The sequence below is a fragment of the Astatotilapia calliptera genome, chromosome 9 (genome assembly GCF_900246225.1).
Source record: "Astatotilapia calliptera chromosome 9, fAstCal1.2, whole genome shotgun sequence".
In the NCBI taxonomy this organism is placed as follows: Eukaryota; Metazoa; Chordata; class Actinopteri; order Cichliformes; family Cichlidae; genus Astatotilapia; species Astatotilapia calliptera.
In genome coordinates this window covers 31,683,717-31,702,092 of record NC_039310.1, presented here as the reverse complement: position 1 = coordinate 31,702,092, position 18,376 = coordinate 31,683,717, and the positions used below count along the sequence as shown (strand labels likewise).

The 18,376-nt window shown below is 43.9% G+C and overlaps 1 protein-coding gene across 1 annotated transcript in view; it reads right to left on the bottom strand.

Moving 5' to 3' along the window:
• Positions 1 to 76: 76 nt before the first annotated feature.
• The window catches only part of LOC113029559 (melanoma receptor tyrosine-protein kinase-like), a 39,920-nt gene continuing 21,620 nt past the window's right edge, over positions 77 to 18,376 (bottom strand). Inside the window, exons 3-28 of the mRNA XM_026180470.1 lie at positions 17,613 to 17,820; positions 14,698 to 14,832; positions 14,312 to 14,380; positions 14,101 to 14,219; positions 13,014 to 13,155; positions 12,748 to 12,861; positions 12,550 to 12,676; positions 12,241 to 12,314; positions 12,026 to 12,116; positions 11,425 to 11,624; positions 11,207 to 11,339; positions 10,308 to 10,398; positions 9,664 to 9,821; positions 9,523 to 9,555; positions 8,252 to 8,396; positions 7,975 to 8,097; positions 7,705 to 7,803; positions 7,270 to 7,455; positions 6,409 to 6,564; positions 6,189 to 6,264; positions 5,419 to 5,565; positions 5,032 to 5,129; positions 3,651 to 3,785; positions 3,282 to 3,372; positions 380 to 3,143; positions 77 to 300 (exon numbers count right to left, since the gene is read on the bottom strand). Coding sequence (XP_026036255.1) covers positions 2,800 to 3,143; positions 3,282 to 3,372; positions 3,651 to 3,785; positions 5,032 to 5,129; positions 5,419 to 5,565; positions 6,189 to 6,264; positions 6,409 to 6,564; positions 7,270 to 7,455; positions 7,705 to 7,803; positions 7,975 to 8,097; positions 8,252 to 8,396; positions 9,523 to 9,555; positions 9,664 to 9,821; positions 10,308 to 10,398; positions 11,207 to 11,339; positions 11,425 to 11,624; positions 12,026 to 12,116; positions 12,241 to 12,314; positions 12,550 to 12,676; positions 12,748 to 12,861; positions 13,014 to 13,155; positions 14,101 to 14,219; positions 14,312 to 14,380; positions 14,698 to 14,832; positions 17,613 to 17,820 — 3,294 coding nt within the window. The 3' untranslated portion in view covers positions 77 to 300; positions 380 to 2,799. The remainder of the gene's footprint in view (positions 301 to 379; positions 3,144 to 3,281; positions 3,373 to 3,650; positions 3,786 to 5,031; positions 5,130 to 5,418; positions 5,566 to 6,188; positions 6,265 to 6,408; positions 6,565 to 7,269; positions 7,456 to 7,704; positions 7,804 to 7,974; positions 8,098 to 8,251; positions 8,397 to 9,522; positions 9,556 to 9,663; positions 9,822 to 10,307; positions 10,399 to 11,206; positions 11,340 to 11,424; positions 11,625 to 12,025; positions 12,117 to 12,240; positions 12,315 to 12,549; positions 12,677 to 12,747; positions 12,862 to 13,013; positions 13,156 to 14,100; positions 14,220 to 14,311; positions 14,381 to 14,697; positions 14,833 to 17,612; positions 17,821 to 18,376) is intronic.

Sequence of the window (18,376 nt, the reverse complement as noted above, 5' to 3'; positions counted from 1 at the left end):
GCTGTGATGTCTTCACTCAGGAAGCCATTGAAGAGGTGCGGGCCACTCAGGACAAGGCAAAATGACAGACACGGCGTTCACAGTCACAAGGCTTTTATTTCTCACAACAAAGCTACTCAAATAAGGTTTGATCATTGCAGGAGAGAATCCTTCTGCCACTGTTTCTTTTTACTCACAGGGAGAGGATCCCTGAAGACCAGGATACAAAGGAAGTGTGTTCCAGAAGGAAGAGGACCAGCTCTGAGGAAGCAGGTAAGCTGTAAAGGTGAGTAACTCCCTCCTCAGGTAGGGGAGGTGATGCTGGGAACAGGGAGACAAAAGCATTAGCAGGAGCAGACTATCAGGTTTAGACTGGATGCTCGAGCTGGTCCTTAACTACCTGTGTTTAATGAGGATGATGAAGGGCGGGAATCATGACTCCACCCCTGGATGATGGAGGAAAAGCTTGCTCTGGACTCAGAGGGGGTCACAGAATCCACAACAAACCAGCACAGAACACAACAGAGACAAGGTCCCCATTCATCAGCCGGATCATTTACATGGTTCATGCAGGGACATGTGCCAGTGTCTCTGAAGTGAAAATAATATAACTGATAATCGAGTGACTGTTAGAGTGGAGACACAACATGGCAGCTGTCATCACACTCCATAAATGATCAAAAACTAAAATCAATGTCACGAAAAGCTCATATTTTACATGTAGGTCTTTTCGATGTATTAAATAAAGTTTTAGTTTACATTTTTTATGAAAACCCAGCAATGTTTACTCAGTGAACCCTGATCTGCGAGAGGCAAAGAACACCACTCACTCAATATTGGCTGAAATAGCAGTGAGGTTAATCACATAGAAGCAACATGTACATGAATGGTTTGGTTTCTGTTCTCATGATCTTTTAGTTTGAAGTTTTCTCAGAGTCTTTCCTGTCCATCCATCATATTCATCATGGTTACATTCCTCCATCCATCCACTTTCCACTGCTTGTCAGCATCCAGATGTTGGGGCAGCAGTCTCAGCAGACATGCCCAGACCTTCCTCTCCATTTCCACCACTTCCAGCTCTTCCACAGGAATAATGTTATATTCCTAATCCAGCCAAGAGACTCCCCACTGCTTCCTGGGTATAAACAGTCAGATGACACAAGCACGTCTGGATCCTTCCAATATGGAGTAGTAGCTGCTCAGGTTGTTATTTTATCTCTTAAGTGGTGAACATACTCTGAAACTTCGAGATGGACACAACACAACATGTGTGCACAGTCACAGAGCTGGCAGGCATGAGGATATCCACTCAGATCCATAAGTCACTTGGACTTCAGGAGACTCTGGCAGATGTTGGGGAAACTAACACCCACATTAGGCTGAGCTCGACTCCCTTATTATTGTGATACCCACAGTTTATGCCCATAGGTGAGGGCAGGAATATATTTATATCATCTCTTTGTATTAAGGTCTCAACCTTACACTACAAAACACCTCCCACCTGAGGCAACACCTTATTCTGACATCACACTGAGCATTCCCACGTTTTCCACCTACGAACTCTAAAAGATTGGTGCTGACATTTGTGGAATTTTGCTCTAAATAAACCTTAGATAAATATCCTGCAGATATTTAACTTCATTCAGTGTCAAACAAGAAAACAGTGAATGTAACCTGTTAGCAGGTCAGCTAAAGAAAACTGAATTCACACCCGAGTTCACATCTAACCACAGTTAAAGCCAAACCGAGTCACATCACATATACAGACATTCAGTGTGGTTCTCTATGGAGGCTGAAGGCTGTCAAAGGTCATAATTTACATGATATGTCTCCAAATGAGTTCAAGCACAGAGAAATTAGCTGATTAATTCTAAACACTACTGCCTTAAAAAGCAGCAGTTGTTTTTTTAACTCAAAGCCTTCTACGCTACAAGACACATTCATGTAGTACTTTATGCTTTCCACCACTACAGCCAGCTTACACCTATGTCACAGAGAGGCTCCAGCCAAACAGGGACTCGAACGTCAAGCCATCATCTATGAGGGGCCCTCAGTAACCGATGCACCACAACAATGACAATAACTCAGCATTGTCGATAAAACTTGGGTTGATTTTTTGGAATATTCAAACTAAAAACAACCCGTTCAGCACTGTGAGCTGTAAAAGTTGGATCTAAATTTGATAGATTGAAAAGTTTTTCTGTCTGGACGCTCGAGACTCACTCCAAACTGCTCCCACTCTGGTCAGATGCTCTTTATTGTTCGTTGTTGGGCACATCTTCATCATCCATGTTCCTCTAACACATTAAAGTCCTGATCATCATCGTTTCTATAAATATGAAAACTATTCTCTTGAAAAGGAAAAGCTGACAAAGGTTCAGTACCTGCAGACAGCCTCTCAACTTCCATAAATTTACACTATCAACAGTGATACACAGACACGAGCAGTAGTGGTTAACAGGAAATCATGATTTGGCTCATTCTTGTCAAGTAAAGCAAAGAATTCATAACTTTATACACTTTATACAATAAAAGTTCATTCAGAGTATTTCAAGTCAAACAGAAGGTTTTAGTCAGACTGAGACTGTTAAAGAAACTCGTTCAGGAGCTGCAGAGCTTAAACCAAGTCCTTTGGTCCTACCAGTCAAGCAAACTTGCAAACATCAATTGTGAGTCTGAGGCTGTCGGTCTGGATGAAGTGCTGCCTCTGCTCAAGTCAGTGTTTCCTGAAGAACTGACTGTAAAACAATTAATTCCTGTGGGCAGCTTGAATGAAAGTAGAGCACAGCTTCAGTCTGACAGCCCGAGTGCTGATGTCCCCTAGCGGACAGGAGCATGTAGAGCGCCGCCCACACCCAGATACTCGAGGTTCTCTGCTGCTGGGAGGAACAGATGGTTCTCCGCTAACGTTGCATCTTTAATGGTCTGAGGCAGGAAGTCAGCCTGGTAGTCTGGATTATCAAGGCTGTGACTGGTCACCAGAGGGCGCAGTTTGAAGGACGCGTTCAGGTATTCAGGTCCATAGGGCACTTGGGAGGTGTTCAGATCCTCCAGCGGGTGGGGAAGTGGGCCCCAGCCCAGGCTCAGGTCCTCATAATTAGGGTTTAAAACCTTGGAGAGCCGGCTGCTCTGGCTGGTCTCACTCACACTCTGGTTCATGTACTCTGGAAGACAGAGCAGGAAAATGCTGTTTAGGTATTAATTAATTTTCTGTCATGAAGACAGTTTGCTGTCTGGCTATTAATTGATTTACATCTCCTAATTATTTGTCACTGGTCTGAGTTATGTTTGATGATGGATACCGTGGTCGATGAAGTCCTTTTCCAGTGCGCTGTCAGTGGGATCGGTGATGTACCGCAGGGCGAGGCTGTTCTCTCCGGCCGGATGACCATTCTGACACGAACGAAGAGAATCAATGAAACACCTCTGTTTCATCAAAGCACGTTCATTAGAATGAAACACAGAGGAAATAAATAGCTGTACTTCTGGCCACTTATGGCGAGTGGAAGTAGACTGTTTACATTTACTTGGGTCACCAGGGGGCGCCGAACACTTTCTTAAGCACAATGTTTTTTCATGTAACACTTACTAAAATGTTTGATAAAACATATAGACATGTAACAATGTGTCTTTAGACTAGATTAGACTACAATAGGTGTGTGTGTCCATACCATGGGCCGGTCCTTATGGTTACCCATTCCTCTGTAGGGCAGCAGGTATTCGTCCGGGTCAATAACGTCCTCGGTGTCGTCGGTGCTCAGCAGACGAGAGTAAAACCTGCTGTCTGACGGACTTGGCAGGTCCCCCTGACAAAAATAATTAATGTAGTCGAGTTTATGCTATGTAACAGTTTTTTTCTTTAAAGACGATCATTATTGCTCGTTCATTTTTATTATAATGATCATCTTCTGGATTGAAACCAAAGAGAAACAGCTTTGCATTTATTGGAAGTTTGTTTGAAATCATTTTCTCGTGTTTCTTTTGAACCGCTTCTTTCTACACACCGAAACTTTACATTCCCTGTTAGTTCTGTGCAGTTAATAAATACTAATATTATTTCATTTTAACAGTTTACTCATCTATATTCACCGTGTGAGTATGAGTTAGAACACACGTTGATCCCAAACTGCTTAATTCTCTAATAAACAGGAAGTAAAGAGATGAACTGATGATATGATGTTTGTCGGGTCTAATAATTCAACTATGTTCATGTGGTTTCATAAAAAAAATCTCAGCTGTAGATATTTCTAAAATACTTTTTCTCCTGGATTAAATTTATTCCTGTTTTGTGTCTGAATGATCCAGATCGTGACATATTCTCCACGTGCACCCCGTACTGTGATCAGAATTTGGTTCTTTACATTTAAAAAATTAATTGTATCATACTTTAATTCATCATATGCCAGCGCATTCAAGAGGAAACAAAAAGAAAAGACGATGGACGGTTTTCCATATGAAAACAAAATTGTTTTATTTTTCTAATATCTTCATTTTCAAAACAGGAAAAACTGAGTTAAATGTGATCATTAGAAGTAGAAATGCTTTATCTTTTTCTAATCAGTTAACTTATTAATTAGGTTAATTAGGTTAAGTGTCAGCTTCCTTCTTTCATTTTCAGTAAGAAGGTTTTGGTTTATTCCTGTAGTTTTTTGATTACTATAAAAGTAGATTATTGTTAAGGTTAAAATGTAAATATTTTTGGATTGTTAATAATAGAACTGATTGCTGACCAAGTGATTTAGCTCCATACAGAAACACTGAGTCCTATGAGCGTAAATGATTTCTCACAAATGTCACAAATATTCGACCGATCAGACCATTAGCTTGTTTAACAACAGTCCCCCTGATGTGTGTGGTGAGTCAAGAGTTCACGTTCAGCACAGCTTTTGAATGAACAAATGTCTGAGAAATAAGACAATATTAATATTATTACATGTAGAAAAGATCTGGACAGTCAGACGGTAAAGGATCTCCATATTACCAACCCTCAGTGAAGAAAATCTTTTTATAAGTGTTATTATACAAGTAAATGACATGAAATCCCTGGTTTACCTGTATGACCAGGTATCTGGACGGGTCGCTGGCCATCTTGGAGAACTCCACCATCAGCTCTTTGAACCTGGGCCGACTGGACGGGTCGATCATCCAGCCTGCAGAAGCAAAGTGGATGATTTTCAGTCTTCTGTACAGCTGAGCTGCTCCAGGCTATATTCGTGTTCGTCATACCAAAGAACTTTTAGTACTTGATGTAGAATTTTTTTGTCTGACTTCATGAAATTTAGACCGTAGCCTGGAGCCATTGTAAGACAAACAGACGCCCGATTTGGAGACATGATGAGTTTTTTGTGAAAAAGCGCCATAACTATTTAAAAGTTTGACACCTTCATGTTCCCATCAAGGCGCAATTTTTCTACCAGCACCACCTGCGTCTCGTCTTACATTTGACCATGATCATGTAGACATCGATGGTGCAGATGGGGGGCTGAGGCAGCCGCTCGCCTCTCCCCAGCACCGTGGCGATCTCGCTGGCCGGGATGCCGTCGTATGGCTTGGAGCCGAACGTCATGATCTCCCACACCGTCACACCTGCAGACCATCGACTGTTAGAGCAGACTCAGTGCTCGGTAAAACCTCCGTCACACAACAACAGACACGATGAAGTAAACAACATGAGTTCAAGGAGGGTTTGTTCCTGATGAGAATTTTAATGATAATGATCATTTTTATTTGCATGTATATAAAAGACAGAAATATGTTCTGGGGTCCGAACGGTGAATCAGTAAGTAAGCATCTTGAACCTGAACCGTTTTTCTTTCAAATGCCCAGGAGGGGGCAGTCCTGTCAGACTGAAATCTATGAGAAGATCACTCTAATGCTCACTGGATCTATGACATCAGAGAGCATTTTAGGAGTTTATGGTCGACCTCTTGTGTCAGGTCATACACAAGACAACAGCATGTTAATGGTTTCAATTTTAATGTTTCCATTCGAAGTAAAATAGACAATAAAGCAGACGATTCTTTATGGAGGGCTACCTCATGATACTTTATGCTTCCACTTATCAAATTCAGTGTCGTGGGTGGAGCCTATCCCAGCTGTGATAGAACAGCTGTCTTTTTATGTCACAGTAAGAAAATAACTTTTTCAGGTGTAGTGAAACAAGTACCCAGTGGGCCTTGTGCAGGCTAGAGAGCCACAGATTGACCCACCATAACTCCAGACATCACTCTGATGGGTGTAAGTCCACTGGAGGATCGACTCTAATGCCATCCACTTAATGGGAACCTGCGTTAAACAGAGGAAGACAAACACACACAGACAGGTGAGGAACATTTTAACAACATCAACATCCTGTCTGATTTAGTCTTTTGTGGTTTTGTCCTGATAGAAATCAGCTCGTCTCCGAGTGCCATCCACATGAAAACACACCTTTCCTCCATCAGCGTGATATTCCTTCTCATCTGCCGTCAGAAGCTTGGCAAGGCCGAAGTCGGTGATCTTGACGTGGTTAGGACTCTTCAAAAGGACGTTCCTTGCAGCCAGGTCACGATGCACCAGGTGACGCTCCTCCAGGTAGTTCATCCCCTGCACACAAACGTCATGCATGCACACAAGTTTTCAGTATGAGTAAAACCAGCTGTGTGATAACTGGCTGGGCTGCAGCACCAGTATCTCTGCAAAAGAAATGAAGTCCAGAAACTGCAGGTGATGCTGACTCCAACAATCGTTCAGTGTCCACAGATCCACGTGTAAAAATGTCAAAAGTTACAGCAGAAATAAACATGTTTACAGCCTCATACAAAAATGTGTAAATGACTGTAACTCATCTGTGTAAATTGTTTGTTTTTGTTTAACTTCTTCAGGCTGCTGCCTTTAGGGGGCGCCAGAGCAGCTCATCTGCCCCCATCTCCCCCTCTCCCAGCATCCTCATCTGTCACACCAGCTTTTTGCACGTCCTCCTTCACTGCATCCATGAACTATCTCTGAGGTTTTCCCGTTTTTCTCCTGCCATCAGCTCCATATTCAGCACCCACGATCCCATCAGCACACTTTATGAATGGAGACTGCTCTCATCAGGTTTCACTGTGAGCCTCTGACCTTGTACCTTGTGATTTTCCCAGCACTTAAAAATCCAAATCAGACTTAAAACGGACTAAACAGATTAGCACACGGTTTCTTGTGTTTGCATTAATGGGCCTCAGCAGGCTTAAAGAGAGCTGCACACTGAGCTGGCGCCTCAGGCAGGAGAGTTTCTCCTTAGAGGAGGTCTTGCTGACCTCATTTACTCACCTTAGCAATCTGGACACACCAGTTGAGCAGCCACTGCGCCCCAATGCTATCCCTGTGGTGCCGGACATAGTCCAGCAAGCAGCCGTACGGCATCAGCTGAGTAACCAGCTGGACTGATGATGTCAGGCAGATTCCCAGCAGGCGGCACACATGAGGGTGATCCACACTCGCCATCACATACGCTTCCTACACAGACAGCAGTGTTACTGAGAAACATCCACGGGAAAGTCTGAGCTACAGATGCAGCTGTGGAGCATTTTTAACTTCAGTGCGCCCTTTAATCAGCTCAAGATTAAGATCCAACTTTTTTAAACCCCTTAAATGTAAGAAGATATTTGGTGGAGCGACTTAAAATTCAAGACACAAAATACTTAACAGTCACTAACAATGTGTTTGTATAGCAGGAAAAAGAAGAAGCACACAGAGGAGTCTTACATCCAGGACTTCTTGGTTGGCTTTTGGTGACGTGGCCTCTCTGAGAACTTTGATGGCTACTGGGATCTTCACATTCTCGCCTTCAGGGATCCACAAACCCTAAACAAACAAACACTTTATTCTGTCCAACTAGCAGGAGTGCGACTGGGCTGTGGTGCGTTCAAGTCTCAAGTGTTGGATGACAGCAGCATTTCCTCTGCTGCACTCACATGACTAAACATTTAAAGTACCACCATGAGGGGATCATTCTCTTGTATCAAACATATTTACCTTGTACACCGTCCCAAAGGCGCCGGAGCCGAGCACCCTGACCTTCTTAAACTCTGTCTCCTTCAGGATCCTCAGCAGTGCCTGGTTAGGTGCCTGACCACTGGGGGTCAGCGGCTCCACCAGCTAAATGACAAAAGTCATCCAATAGCATCATATGTAGAGAGACTTCAGTTCATATTTTAGAGCTACCAACCAAATCAAACCCAGGTTCATCATTAATGCATTCATTTTACTATCGATCACGTTTTAAATGCAGAATGAAAAGCTGAGTCTTCACCTCTCTCTCCTGCAGCAGGCGGCGTACAGTTCGCTTCCTCTTAATTTGCATTCGTCGTAGCAACACAAAGATGATCAGCGACACAATGACGAGAAGCAGGAGCCCTCCAATCACACTGGCCGCCAGTGTAGAGTGTGCAAGAGAGCTGTGAAGAGAGAGCGTTAAATGATGCTGACAGCATGCAGAGTCATAGAGTCCTGTTCAAACTGGAGATGGCACGATACCACTTTTTTATTCCCTATACCAATATCATAAATTTGAATATTGGCCGATACTGATATAAATCTGATACAGTGCATTTTATAATCGGTAAAACTTTTTTTAAAATATCTTTCTGCATTTTGTATAAGTTCATACTCAAGTAAAAAAATATTCTGTTATACCTGTATGCAAAAAAATACACTGCACCCAAAATATTTCATAGTTCAGCAAAACTGATCAATCTAATAAACTTAAACCTGCTCCATCCTCCCTATTCTGGTATTTTAAAGAGTACTTAGCAGAAATATTAAATAACCAAACTAATGGGGTTGCAAACTCCCAGCAAAATAAAAAAGGGAACCACCCCCCACCTCATCATGATTAATCGACGTAATCAACTTTAATTTAATGTGCGTGTAAAAAATGCACAGAAATCAATTATTTTTCTACAATAATTAAATAGATTCAACATCTTTCTTCAACAGAATTGCAGACTGCACAGATGGTTCCCAAAGGAAAAAGTACTACAGCTTACTAGGGTATATTAGACTTAACAGTTACTATATACAGTAATGGACTTCTATACATTTTACATCACATGAAAACTTTGGTTGTAAGATTCAGATAATTATTTATTAAAAGCTCCACATTTTAAATGAGAATAAGAAAGAAAAGTATGTCTTTGTGCCCCCTTTTCCCTGTTCATGCCCTATCGGCCCCCCTGGCTAAACTTTGCTAGCTCCGCCCCTGCACAGTTACCAGCGTCAGCTAGAAAAAGATCCTCGAGTAGAAAGTAATATTAAATACATTCTAACAACAGCTGATCAAGCTTAAACGTGCTGCTGTTGTTCAGCCGCTGGTTTCCTCTTTCTGGTGCAAAGTGGGCCAAAAACAAAGGAGAGAGACGATCAGCTGATCACTGATCAGTTTCATGATTGAAGTAGCAGCAGGAGAGAGAGAATGAGAGACAGACGCCCCATATATATATATTGTTGAAATGCAAAAGTTTATTTGGCATCATCTTTTCTGTGTTGATTTCAGTTAAGATACAACCAAAGATATATTTTTACCCATTGCATCCAGACAATCCAGGACCAGAACACCTGCAGACACACAGACACAAAACATCTTAAATCCAATGTTAGACGCTCTGTTTAATATCAGCTGCTCTGCCGACACCCTCAGCGGGGATTCAGCAGCATGCGCCTCACCCCTCGCTGCAGTTCTGGTGGCAGGACTGGCACTGGCCCATTCTGTCGGCGTATTTCCAGACCAACTTGCCTCCCTCTCCCTGCACACCATGAGGGCAGTGTGGCACGCAGTGGGGGCCGTCTTTAACATGGGCACACTGGGAACACTTGTCAGGGCCCTGCAGGTGGGGATGATGATGGGGATGTTCATTTTCTAAACCACGATTTATGATTTTTGTCTTTGTACAAGGACCAAAATATTTACAGAAAAACAAAATGTGCCAAAAAATGTTTCATTCTCAAAGCGAAATCTACAGATTCCTCATGTTTCCTGTCCCGTTGTTAACACGCTTGCTCCTGTATTTTTCTGCAGGATTAATTTAACATCTACTGATCATGCCCTTTTTACCTTAATTTTTGATATAAATCTCAAAAAGAACTAAAAATATGTTTTTAATACACAAAATCTTAAAGATCTGCTTTGAAAAACCTTAAAAAGTTTGAACTTTCAGGTTCAGACATGACTTGAAGAAGAGTACGAAGTATTAATTAGAAAAATCAGCAGCTGTTACAGTTGCTTGTATGCTTTGACTGTCCGATGCTATTTCATACTGTACACTCCTCCTAGCAACAATGGCAACAATAGCAGTAGAAGCTGCACTGACCGGTCCGGAGCAGGTCAGCGACCCGGTTTGCAGCAGACACTCTGGGTGACACTGGACACAGCTGCCATTTACCTCCACCTCTCTGGGTTCCCTGCAGGAGGACACAGAGAAAGATCCAGAGTCAGTGTGCAGAAGCTCACCGGGGGAACAAGAGCTCGGTTTTCTGCACTGATGGAAATTATGGATTTCCTCCAATAGCCACTTAAGGCTGTATCCAGCAGGGGGTCCAGCCCCACAGACTCACATGTTACAATGAATTAATTCATAATTAACTAACCTTCTAAACAACTGTTCAGGGGTGACTTGTTGTGCAGCTATTTTCAAGTATTTCCTCCAGTTTTGATGAGTGAAATTCAGCTTTTTTTATTTGTTTCGGAGCAACCTGCACTCATCTGAATTACTGGTATTTATGTTGGGAGTGTAGTGACTGCAGGGACAATGACGACTTTTACCTGGATGTGTGTGTGCTGTAGAACAAGTTTATTTGATTTTAGATGTTTGTGTATCATCTGTGTTTGTGACATTAATTGTGTAGAGTGTGAATATTGAGAGACTAGGTAGCAGCTAAGGTAGCAGCCAAATTTAGCAGCAGCACCAGGTTAGCTTGGGGTTATGCCTGTAACCTCCGTTCTCTGAGTGTTGGGTGTAGTGATTCTGTAAATTTAGTATTAAATAAAAATATATGTAGAACCTAAAATATTTTCAGCACGTATACATGTCTGTGTATCTACAAAGTTTATGGTTGAGCTAGCTAATCAAGCTAGCTAATCTTAGCTGATTACTTTATTCAGCTTCTGGCTGAATATAAACAGACAGCAGAAAGCCTGTTTTGAAGCCTGACAAAAGGCTTCACAGAGACACAGCAACTGCTTCACTAATGTTTAAAGTCTATAACTCACCCTTGCAGCAGGTTGCACGACACCACACAGCGGCCCTTGCGGTTGAATTGCCGGCAGGACAAACACATGGTGGGCCCTGGACCCCAGCAGCCTAAATCTGTACACTCCGTGTCACAGGTTTGATTGTTCCTCTCTGTGTCGCAGAGACAAGAATATTGTCTTATTTCTCAGACATTCGTTCATTCAATAGCTGTGCTGAACGTGAACTCTTGACTCACCACACACATCAGGGGGACTGTTGTTCAACAAGCTAATGGTCTGGTCGGTTGATCTGAATAGGTGGGCCCACTGGTCTTTCCAAACATAACATAACTCGGGGTTATTCTTCACTGCCACTACTCCGGCACTGACCTCCTTCAGAGAGCGCAAACCCAGCCACCGCAGGTGCTTCAAGCTCACCACGGCCAAACTGTGTTTCCTGAAGAGCAAGAGTCCATAAGAGGGGGGTACATAAACAATACAGAGCCACCATCAGCACTCTTGCTGGTCCAACAACCATCCATCCATCCATCCAACATCCATCCACCAACCTTCTTCCGCTTACCAAATCATGTCATGCTGACACTGATACTGAGTAAAGTCTGAAGTCAAACGAAACACAGACCAAATATCTACATATGAAACCAGTGTTGAGCTACACTTCCATTTGTCAGAGTGCAAAAGAAACCACCCATTATGCAAGCAGATTTATGGGCCCAGAATAGCTCAGAGGTTTAGTTGTCATAGTTCCTTTATAACCTCGGTGTAAACTGTTATCAGTTTGGAAAGAAAACCCACATATTTCACATATTTCTGGTATTTCTGGACAGTGAGACTCACGAGAATGTCGTTCTTCCTCTGATGATCTCCAGGTTCTCAAACACAGACAGAGATGTCAGATTCTTGGGCCAGAACTGAATCACCAGGTAACCTGGACGACACAAACACTGGTTGTTGCTGCAATCTTCAAAACTTTAACAACTCCATGAATCAGAGGGCAACGAACTACAGATTCAGTTAGTGTGACTCCCATTGCTCTCAGGCTGTAGACCTACCAGTGATTTCCTTCACTGTCTTGAAGTTCTCCAGCTTCTCGGGCTCCATGGGTGGGATGTTGTAATGTGGATCCCTGGAATGGCAAATCAGCACAAGTCATTGACACAGAGGACGGCCTACTCAGCTGACTGCACCGAACATGTTTAAGTCATTTATTTCTGTCAGGCTAACTTAATGAAGCCTGTGTTTCATGACAGGCGAGCGTTGGCGATGTGCTGAGGTGTGGCTGTGGGTATGATGCTGTTAGCATCCAGCTACCGTGAAGTCGCAGTGTAACACTGTGATGTTTAGTGGGAGGAGCTCCTCACCCAGTGAAGGAGGATTCAAGGATGACGACGTCGCCGTTGATTTTGGTGCAGTCCTTAAACAAGTCAATGTTGGAGGCGTTGATAGCGATGGTGTTGATCAGAGTGCCAAACCTGACCCCGTCACATGCTGCAGGAGAGAAAGAGCTGGTCAGGTGATTTGATTGATTCTCAGGTGTCTCTCACTCGCGCGCTCTCTACCTTTAGGACAGGGTCCGTCACAGTCTTTGCAGCGTTGGATTCCATTCTCCTTCACCTCGTACATCCTGTTGCTACAGGAACGAACACACGAGCCTTCAGTCACCACGTAGTTATCTACACCCAACCAGAAGCAAACAGAGCTCATTAAGGACAAAGACCATGTTTAGGTCTCTAGCTGGAAGCTACATTGTTTTCAACCCTGTCACACTGAGGCTTCCAGGGACACCACCACAGGTGGATGATGTGACTTATGTGTAAGTCCGTACGTGGGCAGGCTTTGACGCAGGTCGCTCCAAAGGTGAATTTGGCGTTGGGGTTTTCGACCACCTGATGAAGTATGGAGTCATAGCGTTTCAAAGGTGGACACGCGTCTTTACAGATTCCGTCATCGTTGAAAGCCCTGCAGGCCTGGAGAGCACGAGGACAGACAGAGAAAACAGCCTGTATTTAGTCTTTTAATAAGATGTTTTTTAGCCCGAGTTTTTTAAAACATCAATTCTGAAAAAGTTGTGACACGACACAGTTGTAACATAGAACGCATATCAAATCTTTAAACTGAGAAAATAAGAAAAATATGAGCTCATTTTAAATTTGATGGCAGGAACACATCTGTAAGGTAGAACAGGTCTATGTAAAGGTCTGTGAGCTGAGGCCAGCAGCTGTCCTGCTCTGATGAAGGATTCCAGCTGCTCAGCAGTCCTGGCTTTGTTCATCCTGTTTCTGGTTCTGTGATGTTCCAGATGTTCTCAGCTGGCCCAAGGTCTAGACTGTAGGCAGGCCAGTTCAGCAGCCACACAGCAGGCTGGGCCCAGGTGATGCTAGTCCAGCTGAACTTTCTAAAAATGTGTTTAATTACAGTTTATGAATTAACGAGGCGGAAGAAACTACTTTTTCCCGGGTAAGTTTGGATACCTTTTTTTATTTTAACATTAAAGTCTGTGTGATGATCTGAAACATGAAAGTGTGAAAAATATGCAGAATTAAAAAATCAGCTGTTTTATGTCATGTTCACATCTGGAGCTTCTTCTCTGCATGATGGCGCTCTGATCTGCAGATGTGGAGCTGAGCTGTGAAACCTGTCACTGATCTCCATCACACAATCACACCTGCTATTAATGCAGTGCTGTCTGAGTCCCCGAAGTTCACGTCTATCCAGTACTGATTTTTACTGATCGCTCCAGATTCTCGGAATCTTTTAATGATCTTATGTATATGTAGATAATGAAATATTCAGAGTCTTGTAAATGTGTCTTTGCTGATTGGTGAACACCTGCCCGTCTTGTCCTGTAAAAATCTTTGTCCCAGACATGCAAACTGTAACTGCAGCAGTGCTGTGTGAGGATTAACACTGACCAGGCAGTCGGTGGCCCGAGGTCCAGTGCAGCCCGCAGCACAGTGCTCGTTACAGCAGTCGACGGGTTTGGGCCCCCGACACCTCCAGCTGCACTGCTCTGCACACAGCAGCTTGGTGACTGACAGAAACAGACAGAGAGAGAGACAATCGACACGTACCATCATGTGACTTTGAACGACTGTGTGAGAGCAGGAAGGAGTGTGTGCTTACATCTCTGACAGTGATCCTGTCCTGCTGCCCAGCACGAGCTGTTATGACAGCTGGGGTCACACGTCTGACCTGGACACACGCACACACACACACACACACACACAAGCACGCACACGCACACACACACACACGCACGCACACGCACACACACGCACACACACACGCACAAGCACGCACACGCACACGCACACACACACACACGCACACGCACACACACACACACGCACACGCACACACACACACACGCACGCACACGCACACACACGCACACACACACGCACACACACACGCACACACACACGCACACACACACACAGAATTATGAAACCCTTCAGATCACAGCTCAGTGAGCAAAGGCTGAAAATCTGAATCTCTGCTCTGCGCACATTTCTTTGGAAAGTCGTCCTTGGTGAACACCACGCTGTAATTGCTGGCCTTGTCCACGATGTCCCACCAATCGATGGTCTCTATGTTGCACAGCAAAGGATTGCGGGTCACCTTTACACCTCCTTTCAGGATCTCTGTGAGGATAATGAAGCAGACATAGGCCAGCACGTCAAAACATTTTCCAACATCCTCCAACACGTCGCCTCTATAAACTATCTGTGAATAGGGATGGTTATCGAAACCCGGTTCTTGTTGAGAACCGGTTCCCACTGTTTCAATTCCTTGGAATTGTTTGCCATTTTTGTTTGCCATCAATAAGGAAATCGTTTGCCATTTTTGCAAACGATTCCCTTATTGATTCCAGTCGCCTCGAACGACGTCACCACGTTGCGGAGCGTCATTTACCTGGCAGGAAACACGGCGCCCAAGCAGCTCAAACGCTCAAAAGTTTGGTTATACTTTACGAGAACGGATGACAACAGGGCAACTTGCAATACTTGCAAAGCAGATATTTCATTTAAGGGAGGAAACACTACGAATATGCAAAAGCATTTGCTCACAAAACACGCGATGACCTTAAATGAATGTCATGTTTTTAATTCCGCTCCGGACTCGTGAATCTCAACCCAGCAGCAGCGGTAACGTTTGCACGTCCTCTCCCGTTAATGCGGCAGGTAAATAATCAACTAACAGTGCATATTATGTTAGCGTGATCTGCCTTATTACAAACCTGCCATTACTGTGCGTTTAGTGACCATGATGAGAGAGACAGAGTCTGGCTCAGATGCTGGCAGTTCTCGCTGCAGTCTACCGGCAGCGTCTCCTTTCAGGCCAGGATAGACGAATGTCACCGAGCAGTGACTCAGTTTGTGGTCAAAGGCTTGCAGCCGTTTGCCACAGAAGATGATTTTCAGTAAGTGAATGTGTTTAATTGTAGGCAGGGACATTACTGGATATTCTTGTGTAATTACTACAGAATAATTTATGTTATGCTTTGTTATTGCTACAGAAGAATATTTATTTTATTATTTTACATTTACAATTTTTTTTCCTGGGGACCCTGTGACACCCCATTGAAGAGCCGTAGGCTGGATCTCTTAAGATCTCACTGTTGGGTTTGTAAGGCCATGTTACTCCTAAATTTCTATCTTGTTCAAAGAGAAGATATAAAACAAAGTTCTAAGCTAATTGAACTTAGTGTTCTCCTTTTTTAAAAAGAATCGATAAAGAATCGAATCGTTAAACAGAATCGAAAATGGAATCGGAATCGTGAAAATCTCATCAATACCCATCCCTACCGTTGACCACAGAAACTTTTATCTGTTTTTATAAGCAGAAAGGATCAAACTCTACAGCGCAGACATCATTTTCCATCGTGAGACACTGACAGCGATAATAACATTCATACGACTTATGTTGTATGAACAGATATGAAGGTCTTTGTCAGCAGGATATTGATGCCCTTCTTCACATTTTCCATCCTGTGACCCAAACTGAAATCTTTATTGGACCGATTCTGGTCCCTGGGCCTTATGTTTGACATGCCAGCTCTAGAGGTTTAATCATCTTCATCTTGATTATCTAACATCTGAAATTGTGATGTTGCAGCAATAAAATTTTCAACATATTTTTTGATTTGAGGAATTTTTGGAGGAAGACGCAAAGTATTGAAATCATCAAAGATATTTATTTTTTAAATATAGTCCACTGAAATCCAACAAAGCATCTCTGTGAGAGCTCTCTCCACAGCACAGACTTTAAGTTTCACTTAATGCTGAGTCCACAGTTCAGCCGAAGCAGCGAGTGATGGCCAGGGTGTGGTCTGTTTCCTGCTGCTGGAGCACAATCAGGCGTTGACTGAAGAGTTTTAAATGGTGTGTCCACCCAGCTCAGCATGGGTGTCATCACCTCTTCTCAGCAGAATGAAGCAGAAAACAAAGAGCTGACCAAAAATAAAAAGTGAAGGTGCACAGGAACTCCTCCTGCCAGCACACAGCTGCACTTGTGACAGGCAGGACATCAGCATGTAAAGTGTGGGTTACACACTCAGGCTCAGTTTGAAAACAGTGTCAAGTCGTTTTCTTTTAGCTCGTGTCTCTACAAACAGTTCATGTCTGAATACTTTTAGCTGCAGTTCTTGTTGAGAATCAGGATCTCCAAGTCAGGAGCCATTGTTCTCAGAAAGAACAGGGTGGAGCGCCCACTCTGGGTGTAGCAGTGTCTCAGGGTCCTGCAGCCACCGGCTGCAAAGTTCCTCCACTCAAATCACACTTGTAGCGTTTCATAACGCAGTTTTTGTTGTTAAAGAGTAAAAACACAGTTGTTGTTGGCTGTTCCAAAATCTGAGTGTCCTTGAACTACTCACCAGCTCTGAATTATCTGGGAAGCTTGTGTGTGTGTGTGTGTTTGTGTGCGCGTGTGTACGTGCGTGTGTGTCTGTGTGCGTGTGTACGTGTGTGTCTGCGTGTGTCTGTGTGTGTCTGTGTGTGTCTGTGTGCGCGTGCCTGTGTGTGTCTGTGTGTGTCTGTGTGTGTCTGTGTGTGCCTGTGTGCGCGTGCCTGTGTGTGTCTGCGTGTGTGTCTGTGTGTGTCTGTGTGTGTCTGTGTGTGTCTGCGTGTGTGTCTGTGTGTGTCTGTGTGTGTCTGTGTGTGCCTGTGTGTGTCTGTGTGCGTGTGCCTGTGTGTGTCTGTGTGTCTGTGTGTCTGTGTGTGCCTGTGTGCGCGTGCCTGTGTGTGTCTGCGTGTGTGTGTGTGTGTGTCTGCGTGTGTGTCTGTGTGTGTGTGTGTGTGTGTGTGTGTGTGTGTGTCTGCGTGTGTGTCTGTGTGTCTGCGTGTGTGTCTGTGTGTCTGTGTGTGTGTGTGTGTCTGCGTGTGTGTCTGTGTGTCTGTGTGTGTCTGTGTGTCTGTGTGTGTACCGGTCAGGCTGCTGAGCTGCAGCTGTTTCAGGCCGCTGGTGTAGTTGATGGTTGCAGATGAGGCGTTCTTGTGATAGTTAGACATCACCAGCAGAGCGAACCGGCCTTCGTACAGGTTCTGTCCCCGGATCAGTCTCAGGTTGACCAATGGGATGGTCGCCACATCGTTCATAGCGATCAGAACATAACCGCCTACTTCCTGGATGGACTAAAGCAAAGAGGAGGATAAATGAGTCCAAATAAAGTCAGTCATTATTGTCAAAGTAGCCTTTAACAACACTCTTATTGATTGGTTTGATTAACATCATTTTGAAACACTTTGCTCGCTGCCCTGTTTCTGTGTTTATGTATGAATGTGTTGCTGAAACCTGCCCTTCATCTTTCTTTCAGTGTTCAGTCACTTTTATGTGCAGGCATGGTCACATGACCAGCTGCCTGAGCGCGACGGATCTGACTCCCACACGGTGCTTCTCAAAGTGTTCCCCTTCTCTTATTTTTTAACATCTGGGTTTGATTTCCCAAAAGCAGAGCTCCTCAAGGCAACCTGATAACAGAGGCTCCTTGAATGCAGCACAGACACAGTTGTGTTTGTGTGAGGGAAGATAAAACAGTAAAAACACAGATGAGTCCACCGAGGTGCTCGGCATCCACCAAACGTTTCCTCAGGCAGCGAGGCGTTCACAGACCAGTGTAACCTCAGGTGGGCCCAACCAGAGCAACAGGAAGTCTCTTCAGTGTAAAGTTCACCTGATAAACGTTCTGAG